The sequence below is a fragment of the Odontesthes bonariensis genome, chromosome 19 (genome assembly GCF_027942865.1).
Source record: "Odontesthes bonariensis isolate fOdoBon6 chromosome 19, fOdoBon6.hap1, whole genome shotgun sequence".
Lineage (NCBI taxonomy): Eukaryota > Metazoa > Chordata > Actinopteri > Atheriniformes > Atherinopsidae > Odontesthes > Odontesthes bonariensis.
This window is the reverse complement of record NC_134524.1, coordinates 3,228,021-3,249,079: the sequence shown is the minus strand read 5'-3', so window position 1 is coordinate 3,249,079 and position 21,059 is coordinate 3,228,021. Positions and strand designations below refer to the sequence as shown.

The window sequence follows — 21,059 nt, the reverse complement described above, 5'->3', positions numbered from 1 at the left end:
TGATAATAAAATACATTTTTCTAAAAAGCGTTAGGTTTATTTCATGTTTATGATTGTGATTTTGGAGTAAAAGTATGGTGTTTAACCGTTAAATCAAGATGCAAAATAAATAAATAAAGATTTAATAATGACAGTTATTGACAGGAGAACAGTTAATGAATTTGATTCAAACTAAACAAAACTGGGCACAATTAGAATTAGAATTTATAGAGATTTAGTTTACCAGTTAGATAGATTCGTGAAAAGACGTGTGAAACTACGGAAGAGTATTAGGCCAGGCATAATAAAAAATAGTAATATTTTGCCTGTCGAGAAAAAAGTCCACATGTCATTTCGACTTTATTCTCGACAGGCAAAATAAAAATATTTTTTCTTATGCCTGGCCCTATTACTCTTCCGTATTAAACAGATTAGAATCACGATTTGGAAAGAAAATATCTGAAAATGGGCCCCAATGCAGTTTCATGACGGTGAGTGAGTCATCTCTGTTTTGAGGATCTTTGAGTGAAATAGGAAGAAAAAAAAGAGCTCTGTTCCGTTTCCCGTCATGCACCGCGGCCTGTGTTACACTCCAGCTGAGAACTGCTTCGGTTCGGAAGACTAATGTCTGAGTTTTTACCGGCAGCCGGACTCTAAGCAAGTCAGGGCGGCGTTGCTCGGGAGAGCGTCGCCTCCACCGACGGTGAATGCCGCTCACGGTGCGGAATTCTTCCCGGAGAAGAAGGAAAAACCCGGATGAGGAGGTCCCGGAGCGACCCGGGGATTCCTCCGCTCAGGTCCGAGAAGCTAACGGCGTTAGCATGCTATCAGCCTCCCAAAGAGGCAGAAGCTAACGGCGTTAGCATGATATCAGCCTCCCAAAGAGGCAGAAGCTAACGGCGTTAGCATGCTATCAGCCTCCCAAAGAGGCAGAAGCTAACGGCGTTAGCATGCTATCAGCCTCCCAAAGAGGCAGAAGCTAACGGCGTTAGCATGCTATCAGCCTCCCAAAGAGGCAGAAGCTAACGGCGTTAGCATGCTATCAGCCTCCCAAAGAGGCAGAAGCCTTAAAGTGTTTTGTTTCGGCCACATTAAAGCGAATGTTTGAGAGCGTTTGTTGTTCATTTGGACTGTTGATGAAATGTGTTTTAAAGGCCGACAACAGTTGTTCTTACCGGCCAGCTACATGCTAGCTGAGGGGGTATCATGCTAGTTTGGATACAGCGAGTCCTGCTAGTCCAGCAGCTAATAAACTGGAATCTCATTAGGAAACCAAGAATCTGAGGAGCAAAGGTTAAACTAAACAGATTTGATGCGCTGCTGCAGCAGATGTGGCTTAAATGGAGCATCAGGGAATCTAAAGCTCTCCTTTCCCGGCAGGTGCAGCTCGTGTTGGGTAACTGGAGGAGGCTAAAAGTGTGAAATTACCTGGTTAAAGGTGCCTCTGGTAGGGTGACCATACGTCCGTATTTCCCGGGACATGTCCGTATTTCACGGGACGCCCGGGACAGGAAGTGAAATACGGACGTGTCCCGGGAAATACGGACGTATGGTCACCCTAGCCTCTGGCCCTTTAAGTTTGGTCACATTTATGATCATAACATCTACAGAATGTAGCGCAGAATATAAACAAGTCGGGATTAGTTGAGTTGCTTCTACATAAATGTGGATAAAAACCCTAATTTTTTTTTTTTTTTTTTGCCCGCTCAGGTGATGGCGCCCACACGGATGAAGCTGCGTGTGCGTCGCCGTGACAACACGGCAGCAGGTGCTTCAGGAGGCGGAGACGCAGAGAGAAGTCGTGAGAGCACCCGGAGCAGCAGCCGGAGGAAAAAGAGCAACAAGAACGCAGCCGCCGCCGCCGCCTCCTCGCCGCCACCCAGCTCTTCGGCCTCCGCCCGGGCGGTGGTGGCGGCGGAGGAGGCGTCGCCGGACTCCAAGTGCCCGATCTGCCTGGACCGCTTCAACAACCTGGCGTACCTGGACCGCTGCCTGCACCGCTTCTGCTTCCCCTGCATCCAGGAGTGGTCGCACAACAAGGCCGAGTGCCCGCTGTGCAAGCAGCCCTTCGCCTCCATCCTGCACTCCGTCCGCGCCGAGGACGACTTCAAGGAGTACACGCTGCGCCCGCCGCCCGCCAACAGCAGCGTGGCCGCCACCGTGGCCATGGTGGCCGCCATGGCGTCGGCGGCGAGGAGCGACCACCACATGAGGCTGATGCTGAGGCGGCACCGAGTGGCGGACGGCGGGGAGAGCGCCACCAGGAGGCGGCGGAGGGAGAGGGGAGGGCGGGGCCGGGGGGCGGAGGAGAGGGCGGGGGTGTGGGAGTGGTACCTGGACTCCCCTCCTCTTCCTCTCCCTCCTCTTCCTCGCCATCCCGCCGTTTCTGACATCGTTGGCGAGGACAGCGAGGAGGGGGAGGTGCTTGAGGAGCAGAGGCTGCGTGGCGGCGTGGACTCAGTGGAGCGCGGCGTGATATTCGAGGGGCTGACGGGCCTCGGGGGGGCGGCGAGGCAGCGGCTGCAGCGGGAGGGCGGGACGCTGCGGCGGCTGAGGGAGAGGGAGACGGTGGCGTTCCGCCGCTCCCTCTACCGCTGCGCCATACGGGTCCGCGGCGTGGCCGGCGTGAACGGTAACCAGGGGCAACAGCGTGACATCACAGCCGACAGTTTCAGGCGGAACCCCGCCCACTTAAACAGGCTCCGCCCCTGGCTGCGGCGGGAGCTGACGGTGCTGTACGGCGCTCACGGCTCGCTGGTGGACATAGTTCAGCGCATCATCATGGCGCGACTGGCCCGCCACGGCCTGGAGGAAACGCCCACCATAGAAGAAGAGCTGCGGCCGTTCCTATTGGCCCGCACCGAGCACTTCCTGCACGAGCTGGTCAGCTTCGCCCGCTCGCCGCTCAGCCTGGACGGCTACGACCTGCAGGCGGCGTACGAGCCGCTGGCGGCCGCGCTGGATCTGGACGAGCTGAGCAGCTCCTCCGACGGCAGCTCCGTCATCGCCATCTCTGAGGGCGAGGACGAGGAGCGGCGAGGAAGGTCGGAGGAGCGGCTGTCGGGGAGGGCGGGCGCCGACGATGACATCATCCAAACAGACAGCTGCCTCAGCCAGTCGGGCTGGGACGATGAGACTCCAGGCCCCTCCTACTCCACCGCCGAGCCCTCGTGTTCACTGGCGCCGGCGTTCAGCCCCGCCCCCCAGCAGCCCGCCGCTGAGGACGGAGCAGAGCGGCGAGGAAAGGACGTGGAGGACGAGTGTCTGATCGTCGGGTACAAGAAGCCCATCGCAGAGCGGACCCCCGAGCTGGTGCAGCTGTCCTCCGACTCCGAGGAAGAGGAGAAGAAGAAGAAGAAGGAGGAGGCGGAGTCACCCGAGAAGGCTCCTCCCCTTCCCCCCGCTGCCCCTTCCCCTTACCTACCCACAATCCCCCCTTCCACATCAGGCGTCTGCAGCTTGGAGCAGGAGCACAGTAACAGCGAGGCCATGGCGTGGCCTCCACGTGCGCGCTCGTGGTCGGGAAGCTCGGGGCGGAGCGTGAACTCGGTGTGCTCGCTGGGTGCGGCGCCGTCCGAGCGGCGGGACGGAGACGGGAAGCAGCTCAGCGACGAAGCGGCGAGAGAGAGGCGGAGGAAGAGAGGACGGGACGGGAGCGGCGAGCAGCTGAGGAAGAGCGGCACGCTGTGCAACCCCAACCGCTCCATTTACCCCGCCATGATGCGCCGCCGCTCCCCCACGCCGCCGCCCTTCAGCGCCGACTCCGGCTCCTCGCTGCCGCCCAGCCCGCTGCACTCCGGCTGGGAGTTCCGCTGCGCCCAGATCTCCCCCCTCACGTCCTCGGCCTCCTCGCCCTCCCGCTCCTCGTCCTCCTCCCCCCTCTGCTCCTCCCCGCAGCCGCCGTCGCCACGGACCCCCCCGACACCCACGCTCTCCCCAGGTGAGCGCGCCCACCACGGGGAGAAGCCGGGCGGCAAGAGGAAGTACAAGAGCCGCCACCTGGACAGCGACGCCAAGGACCCGGCGTGGAGGCCGAGCAGCCGGGAGAGACGGCGGGAGAGAAGACGGAGGGGGAGGCAGAAGGATGCGGCCTTCGGGGGAGAAGGGTGAGTTTACCTGTGTCACATGACCTGTTTCAGGAAACAGTCCAGGAAGTTTAAGACTCCTGAGAGCCGTTAAGAACTGAACACTAAACTGTCAGAAACAGACAAAAACTGTCAGAAAAACAGACAAAAACTCATAAAAACAGACAAAAACTCATAAAAACAGACAAGAACAGACAAAAACTGTCAAAAAAAACAGAAAAAAACTCATAAAAACAGACAAGAACTGTCAGAAAAACAGACAAAAACTGTCAAAAAAACAGAAAAAAACTCATAAAAACAGACAAGAACTGTCAGAAAAACAGACAAAAACTGTCAAAAAAACAGAAAAAAACTCATAAAAACAGACAAAAACAGACAAAAACTGTCAAAAAAACAGAAAAAAACTCATAAAAACAGACAAGAACTGTCAGAAAAACAGACAAAAACTCATAAAAACAGACAAGAACAGTCAGAAAAACAGAAAAAAACTCATAAAAACAGACAAGAACTGTCAGAAAAACAGACAAAAACTCATAAAAACAGACAAGAACAGTCAGAAAAACAGACAAAAACTGTCAAAAACACAGAAAAAAACTCAAAAACAGACAAGAACAGTCAGAAAAACAGACAAAAACTGTCAAAAAAACAGAAAAAAACTCATAAAAACAGACAAGAACTGTCAGAAAAACAGACAAAAACTCATAAAAACAGACAAGAACAGTCAGAAAAACAGACAAAAACTGTCAAAAACACAGAAAAAAACTCAAAAACAGACAAGAACAGACAAAAACTGTCAAAAAAACAGAAAAAAACTCATAAAAACAGACAAAAACAGACAAACTGTCAAAAAAACAGACCAAAACTCATAAAAACAGACAAGAACAGTCAGTAAAACAAACTGTCAGTAAAACAAACTGTCAGTAAAACAGACAAACTGTCAGAAAATCAGACAAAAACTCATAAAAACAGACAAACTGTCAAACAGACAAAAACAGTCAGAAAAACGACAAAAACAGCCAGAAAAACAGATAAAAACAGACAAACAGTCAGAAAAACACAGACAAACTGTCAGAAACACAGACAAAAACTGTCAGAAACACAGACAAAAACTGTCAGAAACACAGACAAAAACTGTCAGAAACACAGACAAAAACTGTCAGAAACACAGACAAAAACTGTCAGAAAAAGGACCAAAACTCAGAAAAACTATCAGAAACAGACAAAAACTGTCAAAAAACCAGACAAAAACTCATAAAAACAGACAAGAACAGTCAGTAAAACAGACAAAAACTGTCAGTAAAACAAACTGTCAAACAGACAAAAACTCATAAAAACAGTCAGAAAAAGGACAAAAATTCAGAAAAACTATCAGAAACAGACAAACTGTCAAAAAACCAGACAAACTCATAAAAACAGACAAGAACAGTCAGTAAAACAGACACTGTCAAACAGACAAAAACTGTCAGAAAACAGACAAAAACTCATAAAAACAGTCAGAAAAAGGACAAAAATTCAGAAAAACTATCAGAAACAGACAAACTGTCAAAAAAACAGACAAAAACTGTCAGAAACACAGACAAAAACTGTCAGAAACACAGACAAAAACTGTCAGAAAAAGGACCAAAACTCATAAAAACTGTCAGAAAAAGGACCAAAACTCAGAAAAACAGTCAGAAAAAGGACAAAAACTCAGAAAAACTATCAGAAACAGACAAAAACTGTCAAAAAACCAGACAAAAACTCATAAAAACAGACAAGAACAGTCAGTAAAACAGACAAAAACTGTCAGTAAAACAAACTGTCAAACAGACAAAAACTCATAAAAACAGTCAGAAAAAGGACAAAAATTCAGAAAAACTATCAGAAACAGACAAACTGTCAAAAAACCAGACAAACTCATAAAAACAGACAAGAACAGTCAGTAAAACAGACAAAAACTCATAAAAACAGACAAGAACAGTCAGTAAAACAGACACTGTCAAACAGACAAAAACTGTCAGAAAACAGACAAAAACTCATAAAAACAGTCAGAAAAAGGACAAAAATTCAGAAAAACTATCAGAAACAGACAAACTGTCAAAAAACCAGACAAAAACTGTCAGAAACACAGACAAAAACTGTCAGAAACACAGACAAAAACTGTCAGAAACACAGACAAAAACTGTCAGAAAAAGGACCAAAACTCAGAAAAACAGTCAGAAAAAGGACAAAAACTCAGAAAAACTATCAGAAACAGACAAAAACTGTCAAAAAACCAGACAAAAACTCATAAAAACAGACAAGAACAGTCAGTAAAACAGACAAAAACTGTCAGTAAAACAGACAACAACTGTCAAAAACCAGACAAAAAACTGTCAGAAACAGACAAAAACTGTCAAAAAACCAGACAAAAACTCATAAAAACAGACAAGAACAGTCAGTAAAACAGACAAAAACTGTCAGTAAAACAGACAAACTGTCAAACAGACAAAAACTCATAAAAACAGTCAGAAAAAGGACAAAAATTCAGAAAAACTATCAGAAACAGACAAACTGTCAAAAAACCAGACAAAAACTCATAAAAACAGACAAGAACAGTCAGTAAAACAGACAAAAACTGTCAGAAAAACAAACAAACTGTCAGAAACAGACAAACTGTCAGAAAAAGGACCAAAACTCAGAAAAACAGTCAGAAAAAGGACAAAAACTCATAAAAACAGACAAAAAAAGGGAAAATGATCAATAAGAATAAAGTTGAACTCGTTTATAAGTTTTATAAGTTTCATAAGTAGAAATAAAGGCTTCACCAGCTGGAGATATTCAGGCTGTTGGAGCTCCTGTCCGCAGAGGCTCTCATTGTTTCACTGTGGTGACGGAGGAGGGGGTGGAGGCAGAGTCCCGGGTGGAAATCTTAAAAAGGGCTGAGCTGATTACACCCCCTGTGGTGCGCTTGTGTTCAGGATTATGGTTGAAGGTGTCAGCTTCCCTGTCCTGTGAGTTCAAGAACAACTTTATGAGGATTGTGCTGTTCCAGGTGACGGATGTGTTGGGGGTGGGGCTGTATGAGGGGCCCCACCAGTTGCTTCTTGTGTCGACCCAACGTCCCACCTGTTTCCGACAGCTGTGTCCAGATGTTTTCAGAGAAAAGTTCTGATTCTGATGTTTTGTAGGCCCCATCCACACGTAGCCGGGTATCTGCTAAAACTAATATATTTTTCTACGTTTGGACCTGTCATCCACATGAAAACGCATAAAAACGCACCGTAAACTAATGTTTTTAAAAACTCCGGGCAAAGTGAAGATTTTTGAAAACTCCGTTTATGCAGCTGCGTGTAGACGGAGATAACCGGAGTTTTGCGTTTTCGAACGTCACAATATGCGCCAAAACAACAACAAATCTGCTTAAAAGTCTAAAGTGCGACCTTTGTTTACTGAAGAAGCATGGATGCCTTGAGAACTGTGGTGGTTATTATTGTGCAGGCGCTGTTTACAGCCTTTATTTTACACGCCCAAGTCGTACTCCTCACTCCTGTCGCTGTCGGAATTATTACGTCCTCATATCGAGGGGCAGTCCACTGTCATGCGATCACCTGTCCGTGTGCTCAAAAAAGTGGCGTGCACACTTTATTATTTAGCTGACGAGGGAAGATTACGCAAAACAGCAAATGCATTTGGGTTGTCAAGACAGGTGAAAACGCAGATGTTCGGTTATGTGTGGAAGGAGTTTTTTTCGAAAACGAGGTAATGTGGATACAGATTATTTTATAAACGGAGGGGGGGAAACATTCGGTTTTAAAAATACCCGGCTACGTGTGGACATGGCCGTAGAGTTGAAAAAAGCTCGTCAGTCAGATCGTCAGTCAGAACATCAGTCAGATCGTCAGTCAGAACGTCAGTCAGAACGTCAGTCAGAACGTCAGTCAGAACGTCAGTCAGAACGTCAGTCAGATCGTCAGTCAGAACATCAGTCAGAACGTCAGTCAGAACGTCAGTCAGAACATCAGTCAGAACATCAGTCAGAACGTCAGTCAGAACGTCAGTCAGAACGTCAGTCAGAACGTCAGTCAGATCGTCAGTCAGAACATCAGTCAGAACGTCAGTCAGAACGTCAGTCAGAACATCAGTCAGAACATCAGTCAGAACGTCAGTCAGAACGTCAGTCAGAACGTCAGTCAGATCGTCAGTCAGAACATCAGTCAGAACGTCAGTCAGATCGTCAGTCAGAACGTCAGTCGGATCGTCAGTCAGAACGTCAGTCAGATCGTCAGTCAGATCGTCAGTCAGATCGTCAGTCAGAACGTCAGTCAGAACGTCAGTCAGAACGTCAGTCAGAACGTCAGTCAGAACGTCAGTCAGAACGTCAGTCAGATCGTCAGTCAGAACGTCAGTCAGAACGTCAGTCAGAACATCAGTCAGAACATCAGTCAGAACGTCAGTCAGAACGTCAGTCAGAACGTCAGTCAGAACGTCAGTCAGAACGTCAGTCAGATTGTCAGTCAGAACATCAGTCAGAACGTCAGTCAGATCTTCAGTCAGATTGTCAGTCAGAACATCAGTCAGATCGTCAGTCAGAACGTCAGTCGGATCGTCAGTCAGAACGTCAGTCAGAACGTCAGTCAGAACGTCAGTCAGATCGTCAGTCAGAACGTCAGTCAGAACATCAGTCAGAACATCAGTCGGATCGTCAGTCGGATCTTCAGTCAGAACGTCAGTCAAAACATCAGTCAGAAAATCAGGCAGATCGTCAGTCAGAACATCAGTCAGAACGTCAGAACATCAGTCAGAACATCAGTCAGAACGTCAGTCAGAACATCAGTCAGAACGTCAGTCAGATTGTCAGTCAGAACATCAGTCAGAACGTCAGTCAGAACATCAGTCAGAACATCAGTCAGAACGTCAGTCGGATCGTCAGTCGGATCGTCAGTCGGATCGTCAGTCGGATCGTCAGTCGGATCGTCAGTCGGATCGTCAGTCAGAACGTCAGTCAGAACGTCAGTCAGATCGTCAGTCAGATCGTCAGTCAGATCGTCAGTCAGATCGTCAGTCAGATCGTCAGTCAGAACTTCAGTCAGATCTTCAGTCAGAACGTCAGTCAGATCGTCCGTCAGAACGTCTGAATATTCTGTTACCATCAACTGAAACCTTGTGTTCTGCCCGCGGTTCTGCAGCAGCAGGAGGTCCAGAGCAGACCGGAGTCCCAGCGTGGAGATCATCTACGAGGGCACCATCGCCCCCAACGCAGCGCAGCCTCCGCCACACAAACGCCGCCGCAGACGCCATCGCAGGACGCAGCACAGCAGGTACAGTGACGTAGCAACGGTAACAGATGAAGGGTTATAACCTCTGGGGTAACTACTGCAGTGAGAAGAAAGAGCAGCTGGAGGCGACCTCCATTCGTTCCTGAAACAGAGAACCTTTATTTAGTGTTTTTAATCATTTGTGACACTTTTTTCCTTCTTTTGAAAGTTGATTGTGTAAAATTTCACATTTTAATGTTGAAGTTCATCCACACTTTGGAGCTTTAGATTTTCCAAAAAAATGGAGATTAAAAGGATCAAAAAGGAACTCAGAAATGCAGATAATCTATGACCTGAACCCCCCTAACAGATTCTGATATTACCATCAGCTGGAGCCTTCAGCTCATACGGTGGTTATTTTTATTTAGTTCGTTCTTCTGAACCTCATTCGAGTATTGATCCGAATGACGTTCTCCTGTTGTTCCCCTAATGTTCCCCTGTTGTTCCCGTGATAGTCCCGTGATAGTCCCCCGATGTTCCCATGATAGTCCCATTATAGTCCCCCGATGTTCCCATGATAGTCCCATTATAGTCCCCCGATGTTCCCATGATAGTCCCATTATAGTCCCCCGATGTTCCCCCGATGTTCCCATGATAGTCCCATTATAGTCCTCTGTTGTTCCCCTGATGTTCCCATGATAGTCCCATGATAGTTCCCCGATGTTCCCATGATAGTCCCATTATAGTCCCCCGATGTTCCCATGATAGTCCCATTATAGTCCCCCGATGTTCCCATGATAGTCCCATTATAGTCCCCCGATGTTCCCCTGATAGTCCCATTATAGTCCCCCGATGTTCCCATGATAGTCCCATTATAGTCCCCCGATGTTCCCGTGATAGTCCCATTATAGTCCCCCGATGTTCCCATGATAGTCCCATGATAGTCCTCTGTTGTTCCCCTGATGTTCCCATGATAGTCCCATTATAGTCCCCCGATGTTCCCCCGATGTTCCCATGATAGTCCCATTATAGTCCTCTGTTGTTCCCATGATAGTTCCCCGATGTTCCCATGATAGTCCCCCGATGTTCCCCCGATGTTGTTCCCCTGTTGTTCCCCTGTTGTTCCCGTGATAGTCCCGTGATAGTCCCCTGGTGCTCCCCTGATAGTCCCGTGATAGTCCCATTATAGTCTCCCGATGTTGTTCCCCTGTTGTTCCCGTGATAGTCCCGTGATAGTCCCCTGGTGCTCCCCTGATAGTCCCGTGATAGTCCCATTATAGTCCCCCGATGTTCCCCCGATGTTGTTCCCGTGATAGTCCCGTGATAGTCCCCTGGTGCTCCCCTGATAGTCCCATGATAGTTCCCCGATGTTCCCCTGATAGTCCCATTATAGTCCCCCGATGTTCCCATTATAGTCCCCCGATGTTCCCCCGATGTTGTTCCCCTGTTGTTCCCGTGATAGTCCCCTGGTGCTCCCCTGATAGTCCCATTATAGTCCCCCGATGTTCCCATGATAGTCCCCCGATGTTCCCCCGATGTTGTTCCCCTGTTGTTCCCCTGTTGTTCCCGTGATAGTCCCATTATAGTCCCCCGATGTTCCCCCGATGTTTTTCCCCTGTTGTTCCCGTGATAGTCCCGTGATAGTCCCCTGATAGTCCCATGATAGTTCCCCGATGTTCCCCTGATAGTCCCATTATAGTCCCCCGATGTTCCCCCGATGTTCCCATTATAGTCCCCCGATGTTCCCCCGATGTTGTTCCCCTGTTGTTCCCGTGATAGTCCCCTGGTGCTCCCCTGATAGTCCCATTATAGTCCCCCGATGTTCCCATGATAGTCCCCCGATGTTCCCCCGATGTTGTTCCCCTGTTGTTCCCCTGTTGTTCCCGTGATAGTCCCATGATAGTCCCATTATAGTCCCCCGATGTTCCCATGATAGTCCCATGATAGTCCCCCGATGTTCCCATGATAGTCCCATTATAGTCCCCCGATGTTCGCCTGATGTGCCCATGATAGTCCCATGATAGTCCCCGATGTTCCCCCGATGTTCCCATGATAGTCCCATGATAGTCCCCCGATGTTCCCCTGATGTGCCCATGATAGTCCCATGATAGTCCCCCGATGTTCCCCTGATGTGCCCATGATAGTCCCATGATAGTCCCCGATGTTCCCCTGATGTGCCCGTGATAGTCCCCTGGTGCTCCCCTGATAGTCCCGTGATAGTCCCATTATAGTCTCCCGATGTTGTTCCCCTGTTGTTCCCGTGATAGTCCCGTGATAGTCCCCTGGTGCTCCCCTGATAGTCCCGTGATAGTCCCATTATAGTCCCCCGATGTTCCCCCGATGTTGTTCCCGTGATAGTCCCGTGATAGTCCCCTGGTGCTCCCCTGATAGTCCCATGATAGTTCCCCGATGTTCCCCTGATAGTCCCATTATAGTCCCCCGATGTTCCCATTATAGTCCCCCGATGTTCCCCCGATGTTGTTCCCCTGTTGTTCCCGTGATAGTCCCCTGGTGCTCCCCTGATAGTCCCATTATAGTCCCCCGATGTTCCCATGATAGTCCCCCGATGTTCCCCCGATGTTGTTCCCCTGTTGTTCCCCTGTTGTTCCCGTGATAGTCCCATGATAGTCCCATTATAGTCCCCCGATGTTCCCATGATAGTCCCATGATAGTCCCCCGATGTTCCCATGATAGTCCCATTATAGTCCCCCGATGTGCCCATGATAGTCCCATGATAGTCCCCGATGTTCCCCCGATGTTCCCATGATAGTCCCATGATAGTCCCCCGATGTTCCCCTGATGTGCCCATGATAGTCCCATGATAGTCCCCCGATGTTCCCCTGATGTGCCCATGATAGTCCCCCGATGTTCCCCCGATGTGCCCATGATAGTCCCCCGATGTTCCCCTGATGTGCCCATGATAGTCCCATGATAGTCCCCCGATGTTCCCCCGATGTGCCCATGATAGTCCCCCGATGTTCCCCTGATGTGCCCATGATAGTCCCCCGATGTTCCCCTGATGTTCCCCTGATAGTCCCATTATAGTCCCCCGATGTTCCCCTGATAGTCCCATTATAGTCCCCCGATGTTCCCATGATAGTCCCATTATAGTCCCCCGATGTTCGCCTGATGTGCCCATGATAGTCCCATGATAGTCCCCGATGTTCCCCCGATGTTCCCATGATAGTCCTATGATAGTCCCCCGATGTTCCCCTGATGTGCCCATGATAGTCCCATGATAGTCCCCCGATGTTCCCCTGATGTGCCCATGATAGTCCCATGATAGTCCCCCGATGTTCCCCTGATGTGCCCATGATAGTCCCCCGATGTTCCCCCGATGTGCCCATGATAGTCCCCCGATGTTCCCCTGATGTGCCCATGATAGTCCCCCGATGTTCCCCCGATGTGCCCATGATAGTCCCCCGATGTTCCCCTGATGTGCCCATGATAGTCCCATGATAGTCCCCGATGTTCCCCTGATGTGCCCATGATAGTCCCATGATAGTCCCCGATGTTCCCCTGATGTGCCCATGATAGTCCCATGATAGTCCCCCGATGTTCCCCTGATAGTCCCATTATAGTCCCCCGATGTTCCCATGATAGTCCCATTATAGTCCCCCGATGTTCGCCTGATGTGCCCATGATAGTCCCATGATAGTCCCCCGATGTTCCCCTGATGTTCCCCTGATAGTCCCATTATAGTCCCCCGATGTTCGCCTGATGTGCCCATGATAGTCCCCCGATGTTCCCCTGATGTGCCCATGATAGTCCCATGATAGTCCCCCGATGTTCCCCCGATGTGCCCATGATAGTCCCCCGATGTGCCCATGATAGTCCTATGATAGTCCCCCGATGTTCCCCCGATGTGCCCATGATAGTCCTATGATAGTCCCCCGATGTTCCCCTGATGTGCCCATGATAGTCCTATGATAGTCCCCCGATGTTCCCCCGATGTGCCCATGATAGTCCCATGATAGTCCCCCGATGTTCCCCTGATGTGCCCATGATAGTCCCATGATAGTCCCCCGATGTTCCCCCGACGTGCCCATGATAGTCCCATTATAGTCCCCCGATGTTCCCCCATGTGCCCATGATAGTCCCATGATAGTCCCCCGATGTTCCCCTGATGTGCCCATGATAGTCCCATTATAGTCCCCCGATGTTCCCCCGATGTGCCCATGATAGTCCCATGATAGTCCCATGATGTTCCCCTGATGTGCCCATGATAGTCCCATTATAGTCCCCCAATGTTCCCCTGTTGTTCCCCTTCATGGTTCCCCTGATGGTTATTTGTTCTCTGTGTCTCTCAGTTCTCCGGTGATCATCACCCTGGACAGCGACAGCAGCCATGACGGCGTCCACAACCCCAGAAACAGCGGCAGCAGCAGCCCACTCAGCAGCCAACAGACCGTCGACTTCTCAGACCTTCCTCCTCTCCCATTGGTGCACTCGGCCGGTGTGGGTGGGGCCTTGGATGCAGAACTCGGGGAGCTTCCTGCTGACATCCTGGATCAGGGATCCGAGGGGTCGGAGCCGGAGCCGGCGGGCCCGTCCAAGGCCGTGGGTCGGATTAAGATCCACAGCGACAACAGTGACGTGGACGTGGAAAACATGGAGGACAGCAGCTCGCTGCTCCGATACGACGATGATGACGACAGAGCAGAGACCGCAGACTCACCTGGACCAATGGCAGCAGCTGATGCAAAGGCCTCCACGGCGGCTCTGGGAGAAAGCGGCGGCGCTCGTTTGACAGTTGATCGGGTTCACAAAGAACCGCCTGAAGTGTCGGATAGAAACCTGCTCGCCGCCATCCTCTGTGACCTGAATCAGATCTCTGCTCCCAGACGGGAGCTTCACCCCCGCTTTGAGGCGGCGTTCTCGCCCGAGACCCCAAAAAGGAGTTCCGGCGGTCCGTGTGAGGTCGAGCTGGCCTCCGCCACCTCGCCGCCTCCTCTGGAGCCAGCGATGGAAGTCCGGGACGTCCCCCCTCTGCTCAGACCGGCCAGTCCGGCCGGCTCGCTCAGCAGAAACACGCCGCCGCCATTAAAACACAAAGACGCTGGGAGTCCTCAGCAGCCCCCCATCTTCCCCGGAAACCTCCACCCTCGCCGGGCCTCTGGCGCCGAGCCAGCGGGCGCCGAGCCGTATCTGCTCGGTCCCGTCGGCCAGCCTCCCATCCCCCCCATTTCCACCCTGAAGAGACATTTCACCAACGCTTTGGCTCTGAGGGGAGAGCCGCCGCCCACCAGCAGCACGTCGGCCGCACCGACCGCCGCCTTCGCCAACCACCCGCCGCCTGACGCCCACGTTAACCACCCGCCGCCTGGCGCCCACGTTAACCACCCGCCGCCTGGCGCCCACGTTAACCACCCGCCGCCTGGCGCCCACGTTAACCACCCGCCGCCTGGCGCCCACGTTAACCACCCGCCGCCTGGCGCCCACGTTAACCACCCGCCGCCTGACGCCCACGTTAACCACCCGCCGCCTGACGCCCACGTTAACCACCCGCCGCCTGGCGCCCACGTTAACCATCCGCCGCCTGGTGCCCACGCCAACCACCCGCCGCCTGACACCCACGTTAACCACCCGCCGCCTGACGCCCACGTTAACCACCCGCCGCCTGGCGCCCACGTTAACCACCCGCCGCCTGGCGCCCACGCCAACCACCTGCCGCATGACGCCCACGTTAACCACCCGCCGCCTGACGCCCACGTTAACCACCCGCCGCCTGGCGCCCACGTTAACCACCCGCCGCCTGGCGCCCACGCCAACCACCTGCCGCATGACGCCCACGTTAACCACCCGCCGCCTGGCGCCCACGTGGGGTCAGAAACGAGCCGCTTCACACACTTCAGCTCCTTTGATGGCCGCTGTGACCGAGCCGCATCGTCGCCCGTTGACCTGATTCCCGTGAACTCGCCTGGTTTCCTCGCCGCCTCGCCTGGCTGGCCCGCCGTGGGTCCAGCTCGCACCGACCCTACCTCCGGGGGCGGGCGGAGTAACGCTGGGAGTCCGGCCGACCTCCGTCCACCCGGTGGCGTTTTCTCAGGAGTGAACTCTGACCCCACACCTCCTTCTACTAACTCCACGTGGGCCGGCAGAGTCGGCTCGCCGCCCGCTGACCTCCATCCTGAGGGTCTCACGCCGCCCTCAGACAGACAGACGGTCGGCCACCTTCTCACTGACGGACACTTGAACCACACGGCCTTACCCTCCTCTCCCACTGAACACGCCGCCATATTGAACACGAAACGCGGCTCGCGGTCCGAACCGGGCCTCGAGTCCCACTCCAAGCTCCTCCACCCTCACCTGCACAACCACTGTGAGCCCAGCTCCGCCCTGCGCCTCCACCCGGGCGCCCACGGAGACAATCAGGTCGCCCCTGCCCCCGGGTCGGCTCAGAACCAGAACCAGAACTCGCCCGCTGACTCAGAATCCTTCACATGAGCTGAGATTCAGACACTTTGAGGAGAAAAAGATGTTTTTCAAGCCGTTTTTCTACTTTCTGAAAAGTCATTTGTGTTCATCTGAAACGTGACCAAACCCAGAATTTACCTTCACACTTTGTGTTTCTGGGGCAGTTTAAGTGTGTTTTCAAATTATTTATATTTTCTTATTTACTGACATGTGAAATGAGTTTAAAATGATTATAGAAAACATGCAGAAATGTAATTAAATGGAGAATAATTCAGGGACAAAACCAAACAGCCAAAACGACTGCGTTTGTTAACTTAATGAGTGATTTTTAGGATGAAATGGGACGTCAGGAACCAGCGTGACGTCCGGTTTTACGGCCTCTTATTCAGGGTCATAGAAAGTTAACACGGGCCTCGTTTTTCTTGTTATTCTGACTTCTGTTTGTCGGTAAAAACACTGAAATATGCTGAAAAAGTTGGCGTGTAAGCGAGCGCACGTGTTCACGTGTCTTGAATAAAGATTTTGGTCAGAAAGTGGCTCTGCGTTTTGGTTTCAGACACTTTTTAACTCCACTTTTTAAGCAACACGAGAGAAGTTTGTGAACCTAAAAACTGTGTGTTCTGCCGCGTTTTTTTAAGTATTTAGACTTTTTTTAATCCAGCAGCTCGCTGCTCCGATACGACGATGATGACGACAGAGCAGAGACCGCAGACTCACCTGGACCAATGGCAGCAGCTGATGCAAAGGCCTCCACGGCGGCTCTGGGAGAAAGCGGCGGCGCTCGTTTGACAGTTGATCGGGTTCACAAAGAACCGCCTGAAGTGTCGGATAGAAACCTGCTCGCCGCCATCCTCTGTGACCTGAATCAGATCTCTGCTCCCAGACGGGAGCTTCACCCCCGCTTTGAGGCGGCGTTCTCGCCCGAGACCCCAAAAAGGAGTTCCGGCGGTCCGTGTGAGGTCGAGCTGGCCTCCGCCACCTCGCCGCCTCCTCTGGAGCCAGCGATGGAAGTCCGGGACGTCCCCCCTCTGCTCAGACCGGCCAGTCCGGCCGGCTCGCTCAGCAGAAACACGCCGCCGCCATTAAAACACAAAGACGCTGGGAGTCCTCAGCAGCCCCCCATCTTCCCCGGAAACCTCCACCCTCGCCGGGCCTCTGGCGCCGAGCCAGCGGGCGCCGAGCCGTATCTGCTCGGTCCCGTCGGCCAGCCTCCCATCCCCCCCATTTCCACCCTGAAGAGACATTTCACCAACGCTTTGGCTCTGAGGGGAGAGCCGCCGCCCACCAGCAGCACGTCGGCCGCACCGACCGCCGCCTTCGCCAACCACCCGCCGCCTGACGCCCACGTTAACCACCCGCCGCCTGGCGCCCACGTTAACCACCCGCCGCCTGGCGCCCACGTTAACCACCCGCCGCCTGGCGCCCACGTTAACCACCCGCCGCCTGGCGCCCACGTTAACCACCCGCCGCCTGGCGCCCACGTTAACCACCCGCCGCCTGACGCCCACGTTAACCACCCGCCGCCTGACGCCCACGTTAACCACCCGCCGCCTGGCGCCCACGTTAACCATCCGCCGCCTGGTGCCCACGCCAACCACCCGCCGCCTGACACCCACGTTAACCACCCGCCGCCTGACGCCCACGTTAACCACCCGCCGCCTGGCGCCCACGTTAACCACCCGCCGCCTGGCGCCCACGCCAACCACCTGCCGCATGACGCCCACGTTAACCACCCGCCGCCTGACGCCCACGTTAACCACCCGCCGCCTGGCGCCCACGTTAACCACCCGCCGCCTGGCGCCCACGCCAACCACCTGCCGCATGACGCCCACGTTAACCACCCGCCGCCTGGCGCCCACGTGGGGTCAGAAACGAGCCGCTTCACACACTTCAGCTCCTTTGATGGCCGCTGTGACCGAGCCGCATCGTCGCCCGTTGACCTGATTCCCGTGAACTCGCCTGGTTTCCTCGCCGCCTCGCCTGGCTGGCCCGCCGTGGGTCCAGCTCGCACCGACCCTACCTCCGGGGGCGGGCGGAGTAACGCTGGGAGTCCGGCCGACCTCCGTCCACCCGGTGGCGTTTTCTCAGGAGTGAACTCTGACCCCACACCTCCTTCTACTAACTCCACGTGGGCCGGCAGAGTCGGCTCGCCGCCCGCTGACCTCCATCCTGAGGGTCTCACGCCGCCCTCAGACAGACAGACGGTCGGCCACCTTCTCACTGACGGACACTTGAACCACACGGCCTTACCCTCCTCTCCCACTGAACACGCCGCCATATTGAACACGAAACGCGGCTCGCGGTCCGAACCGGGCCTCGAGTCCCACTCCAAGCTCCTCCACCCTCACCTGCACAACCACTGTGAGCCCAGCTCCGCCCTGCGCCTCCACCCGGGCGCCCACGGAGACAATCAGGTCGCCCCTGCCCCCGGGTCGGCTCAGAACCAGAACCAGAACTCGCCCGCTGACTCAGAATCCTTCACATGAGCTGAGATTCAGACACTTTGAGGAGAAAAAGATGTTTTTCAAGCCGTTTTTCTACTTTCTGAAAAGTCATTTGTGTTCATCTGAAACGTGACCAAACCCAGAATTTACCTTCACACTTTGTGTTTCTGGGGCAGTTTAAGTGTGTTTTCAAATTATTTATATTTTCTTATTTACTGACATGTGAAATGAGTTTAAAATGATTATAGAAAACATGCAGAAATGTAATTAAATGGAGAATAATTCAGGGACAAAACCAAACAGCCAAAACGACTGCGTTTGTTAACTTAATGAGTGATTTTTAGGATGAAATGGGACGTCAGGAACCAGCGTGACGTCCGGTTTTACGGCCTCTTATTCAGGGTCATAGAAAGTTAACACGGGCCTCGTTTTTCTTGTTATTCTGACTTCTGTTTGTCGGTAAAAACACTGAAATATGCTGAAAAAGTTGGCGTGTAAGCGAGCGCACGTGTTCACGTGTCTTGAATAAAGATTTTGGTCAGAAAGTGGCTCTGCGTTTTGGTTTCAGACACTTTTTAACTCCACTTTTTAAGCAACACGAGAGAAGTTTGTGAACCTAAAAACTGTGTGTTCTGCCGCGTTTTTTTAAGTATTTAGACTTTTTTTAATCCACATTCTTTGGCCTAAAAACTATCCCAGTTCACCACTCGGGTTTCCATCAGCGCTTTGCTTTACGGTCGCTTTACATTTTTCTGGGTGTTTGTGGCCTCGTCAACGTGGCGTCGGCCAGATGTTCGGCTGCAGGGTTCACTGTTTTTAAGGACAGTGGTGTGATATCCCACATCTGTACGGGGAGCCAAAGATAAGTTATAAGTTATATAAAGATAAGTTCTATCTAAGATAAGTTAGAAATGTTTCTTTGATAAAACAGGAAGCTGGATTTCTCTCTGATGGGCTGAAAAGTGTATTTATGTCCAGTTTAATCACTCAGACTTTTCACTCAGCTGCAGTTTGACTTTTGGTTTATGTGCTCCATGAAGTATCTTGAATATTTAACCTATACAAGCTCTGTGCTGCCGGCTGGAAGCTTAAGGACGTCATAATGGAGGCAGGTGCGTTACTGTAAAGTCTGTTTTCTGTTCTGCACCAGCAGTAACATCAGTAAGTTTGTAAAGGTTCTTCACACAGCTGAAGCATTCAAACTGTTCCTAGATGAGAATATACACGATGTGTCGAGATTTAAAGCTGCTTCGACAGAAATAACAAACATTCAAACGTGTCTTTAAAGATGTTAAATCAATGAAAAACAGGTGCAGTTTGTGTTCTCACCACCAGAGGGAGCAGTGAGAATACGTTTGTCCTCTTCCTCATCGCTCTATCCTTCCCTCCTCCTCCCCGTCCTTCACTCTCTCCTCCTCCCGCTCGCTGGCCCTCAGAAGCAGAAAACTGAGAGGGATAATGAGTCTCGGGGGAGCGATGGAGATGGAGACAGAGGCTCTGCTGCACTAATTAAGCCTATCAGGGTGCGATTAAATGGCTGTTAAACACACAGTCTGCGGTGGATCGGCGCCAAGTCCCGACTCCAGTCGATGGCAGCAGAGTGGAAACGATTATCAGGGAAGGAAACTTTAAAATCGACCTGCTCGTGAGGGGGAAATTCTCACCGATATTAAAGAGAAATTTAGATTTGATGAGCGGTCCTCATGAGAGATGAAGCTTCGGTTGTGTTGCAACAGATTCTATATTCACTGTTTAAAGGTGAAGCGGAATTCTAGATTCAGGCTGTGAATGCAAAATGGTGACTTTAAAGGTGACATATTCAGTAAAACTCCTTCTTCCTGTTCCTGGGAGCATATATCAGGCCGTCTGAAGTGTATAACTCCTTCTTCCTGTTCCTGGGAGCATATATCAGGGCGTCTGAGGTGTAAAACTCCTTCTTCCTGTTCCTGGGAGCATGTATCAGGCCGTCTGAGGTGTAAAACTCCTTCTTCCTGTTCCTGGGAGCATGTATCAGGGCGTCTGAAGTGTAAAACTCCTTCTTCCTGTTCCTGGGAGCATGTATCAGGGCGTCTGAAGTGTAAAACTCCTTCTTCCTGTTCCTGGGAGCATGTATCAGGGCGTCTGAGGTGTAAAACTCCTTCTTCCTGTTCCTGGGTGCATATATCAGGGCGTCTGAGGTGTAAAACTCCTTCTTCCTGTTCCTGGGAGCATATATCAGGGCGTCTGAGGTGTAAAACTCCTTCTTCCTGTTCCTGGGAGCATATATCAGGGCGTCTGAGGTGTAAAACTCCTCCTTCCTGTTCCTGGGAGCATATATCAGGGCGTCTGAGGTGTAAAACTCCTCCTTCCTGTTCCTGGGAGCATATATCAGGGCGTCTGAGGTGTAAAACTCCTCCTTCCTGTTCCTGGGAGCATATATCAGGGCGTCTGAGGTGTAAAACTCCTCCTTCCTGTTCCTGGGAGCATATATCAGGGCGTCTGAGGTGTAAAACTCCTCCTTCCTGTTCCTGGGAGCATATATCAGGGCGTCTGAAGTGTAAAACTCCTCCTTCCTGTTCCTGGGAGCATATATCAGGGCGTCTGAAGTGTAAAACTCCTTCTTCCTGTTCCTGGGAGCATGTATCAGGGCGTCTGAGGTGTAAAACTCCTTCTTCCTGTTCCTGGGTGCATATATCAGGGCGTCTGAGGTGTAAAACTCCTTCTTCCTGTTCCTGGGAGCATATATCAGGGCGTCTGAGGTGTAAAACTCCTTCTTCCTGTTCCTGGGAGCATATATCAGGGCGTCTGAAGTGTAAAACTCCTTCTTCCTGTTCCTGGGAGCATATATCAGGGCGTCTGAGGTGTAAAACTCCTTCTTCCTGTTCCTGGGAGCATATATCAGGGCGTCTGAAGTGTAAAACTCCTTCTTCCTGTTCCTG

At 51.7% G+C, this 21,059-nt stretch overlaps 1 protein-coding gene across 1 annotated transcript; it reads left to right on the top strand.

Annotated features, from left to right (window-relative positions):
- Nucleotides 1-547: 547 nt before the first annotated feature.
- Nucleotides 548-16,224, top strand: LOC142369486 (uncharacterized). The gene is made up of 4 exons (XM_075451835.1): nucleotides 548-776; nucleotides 1,690-4,085; nucleotides 9,212-9,343; nucleotides 13,591-16,224. The coding sequence occupies exons 1-4, from the start codon at nucleotides 687-689 to the stop codon at nucleotides 15,725-15,727; spliced, it is 4,755 nt and encodes a 1,584-aa protein (XP_075307950.1). The 5' UTR covers nucleotides 548-686; the 3' UTR covers nucleotides 15,728-16,224.
- Nucleotides 16,225-21,059: the final 4,835 nt, after the last annotated feature.

Coding starts and splice junctions, on each gene's coding strand:
- LOC142369486 (XM_075451835.1), top strand. CDS start 687: ATGCCGCTCACGGTGCGGAATTCTTCCCGGAGAAGAAGGAAAAACCCG. Junction 4,086..9,211: donor GCGGCCTTCGGGGGAGAAGG/GTGAGTTTACCT, acceptor GCGGTTCTGCAG/CAGCAGGAGGTCCAGAGCAG. Junction 9,344..13,590: donor CGCAGGACGCAGCACAGCAG/GTACAGTGACGT, acceptor TGTGTCTCTCAG/TTCTCCGGTGATCATCACCC.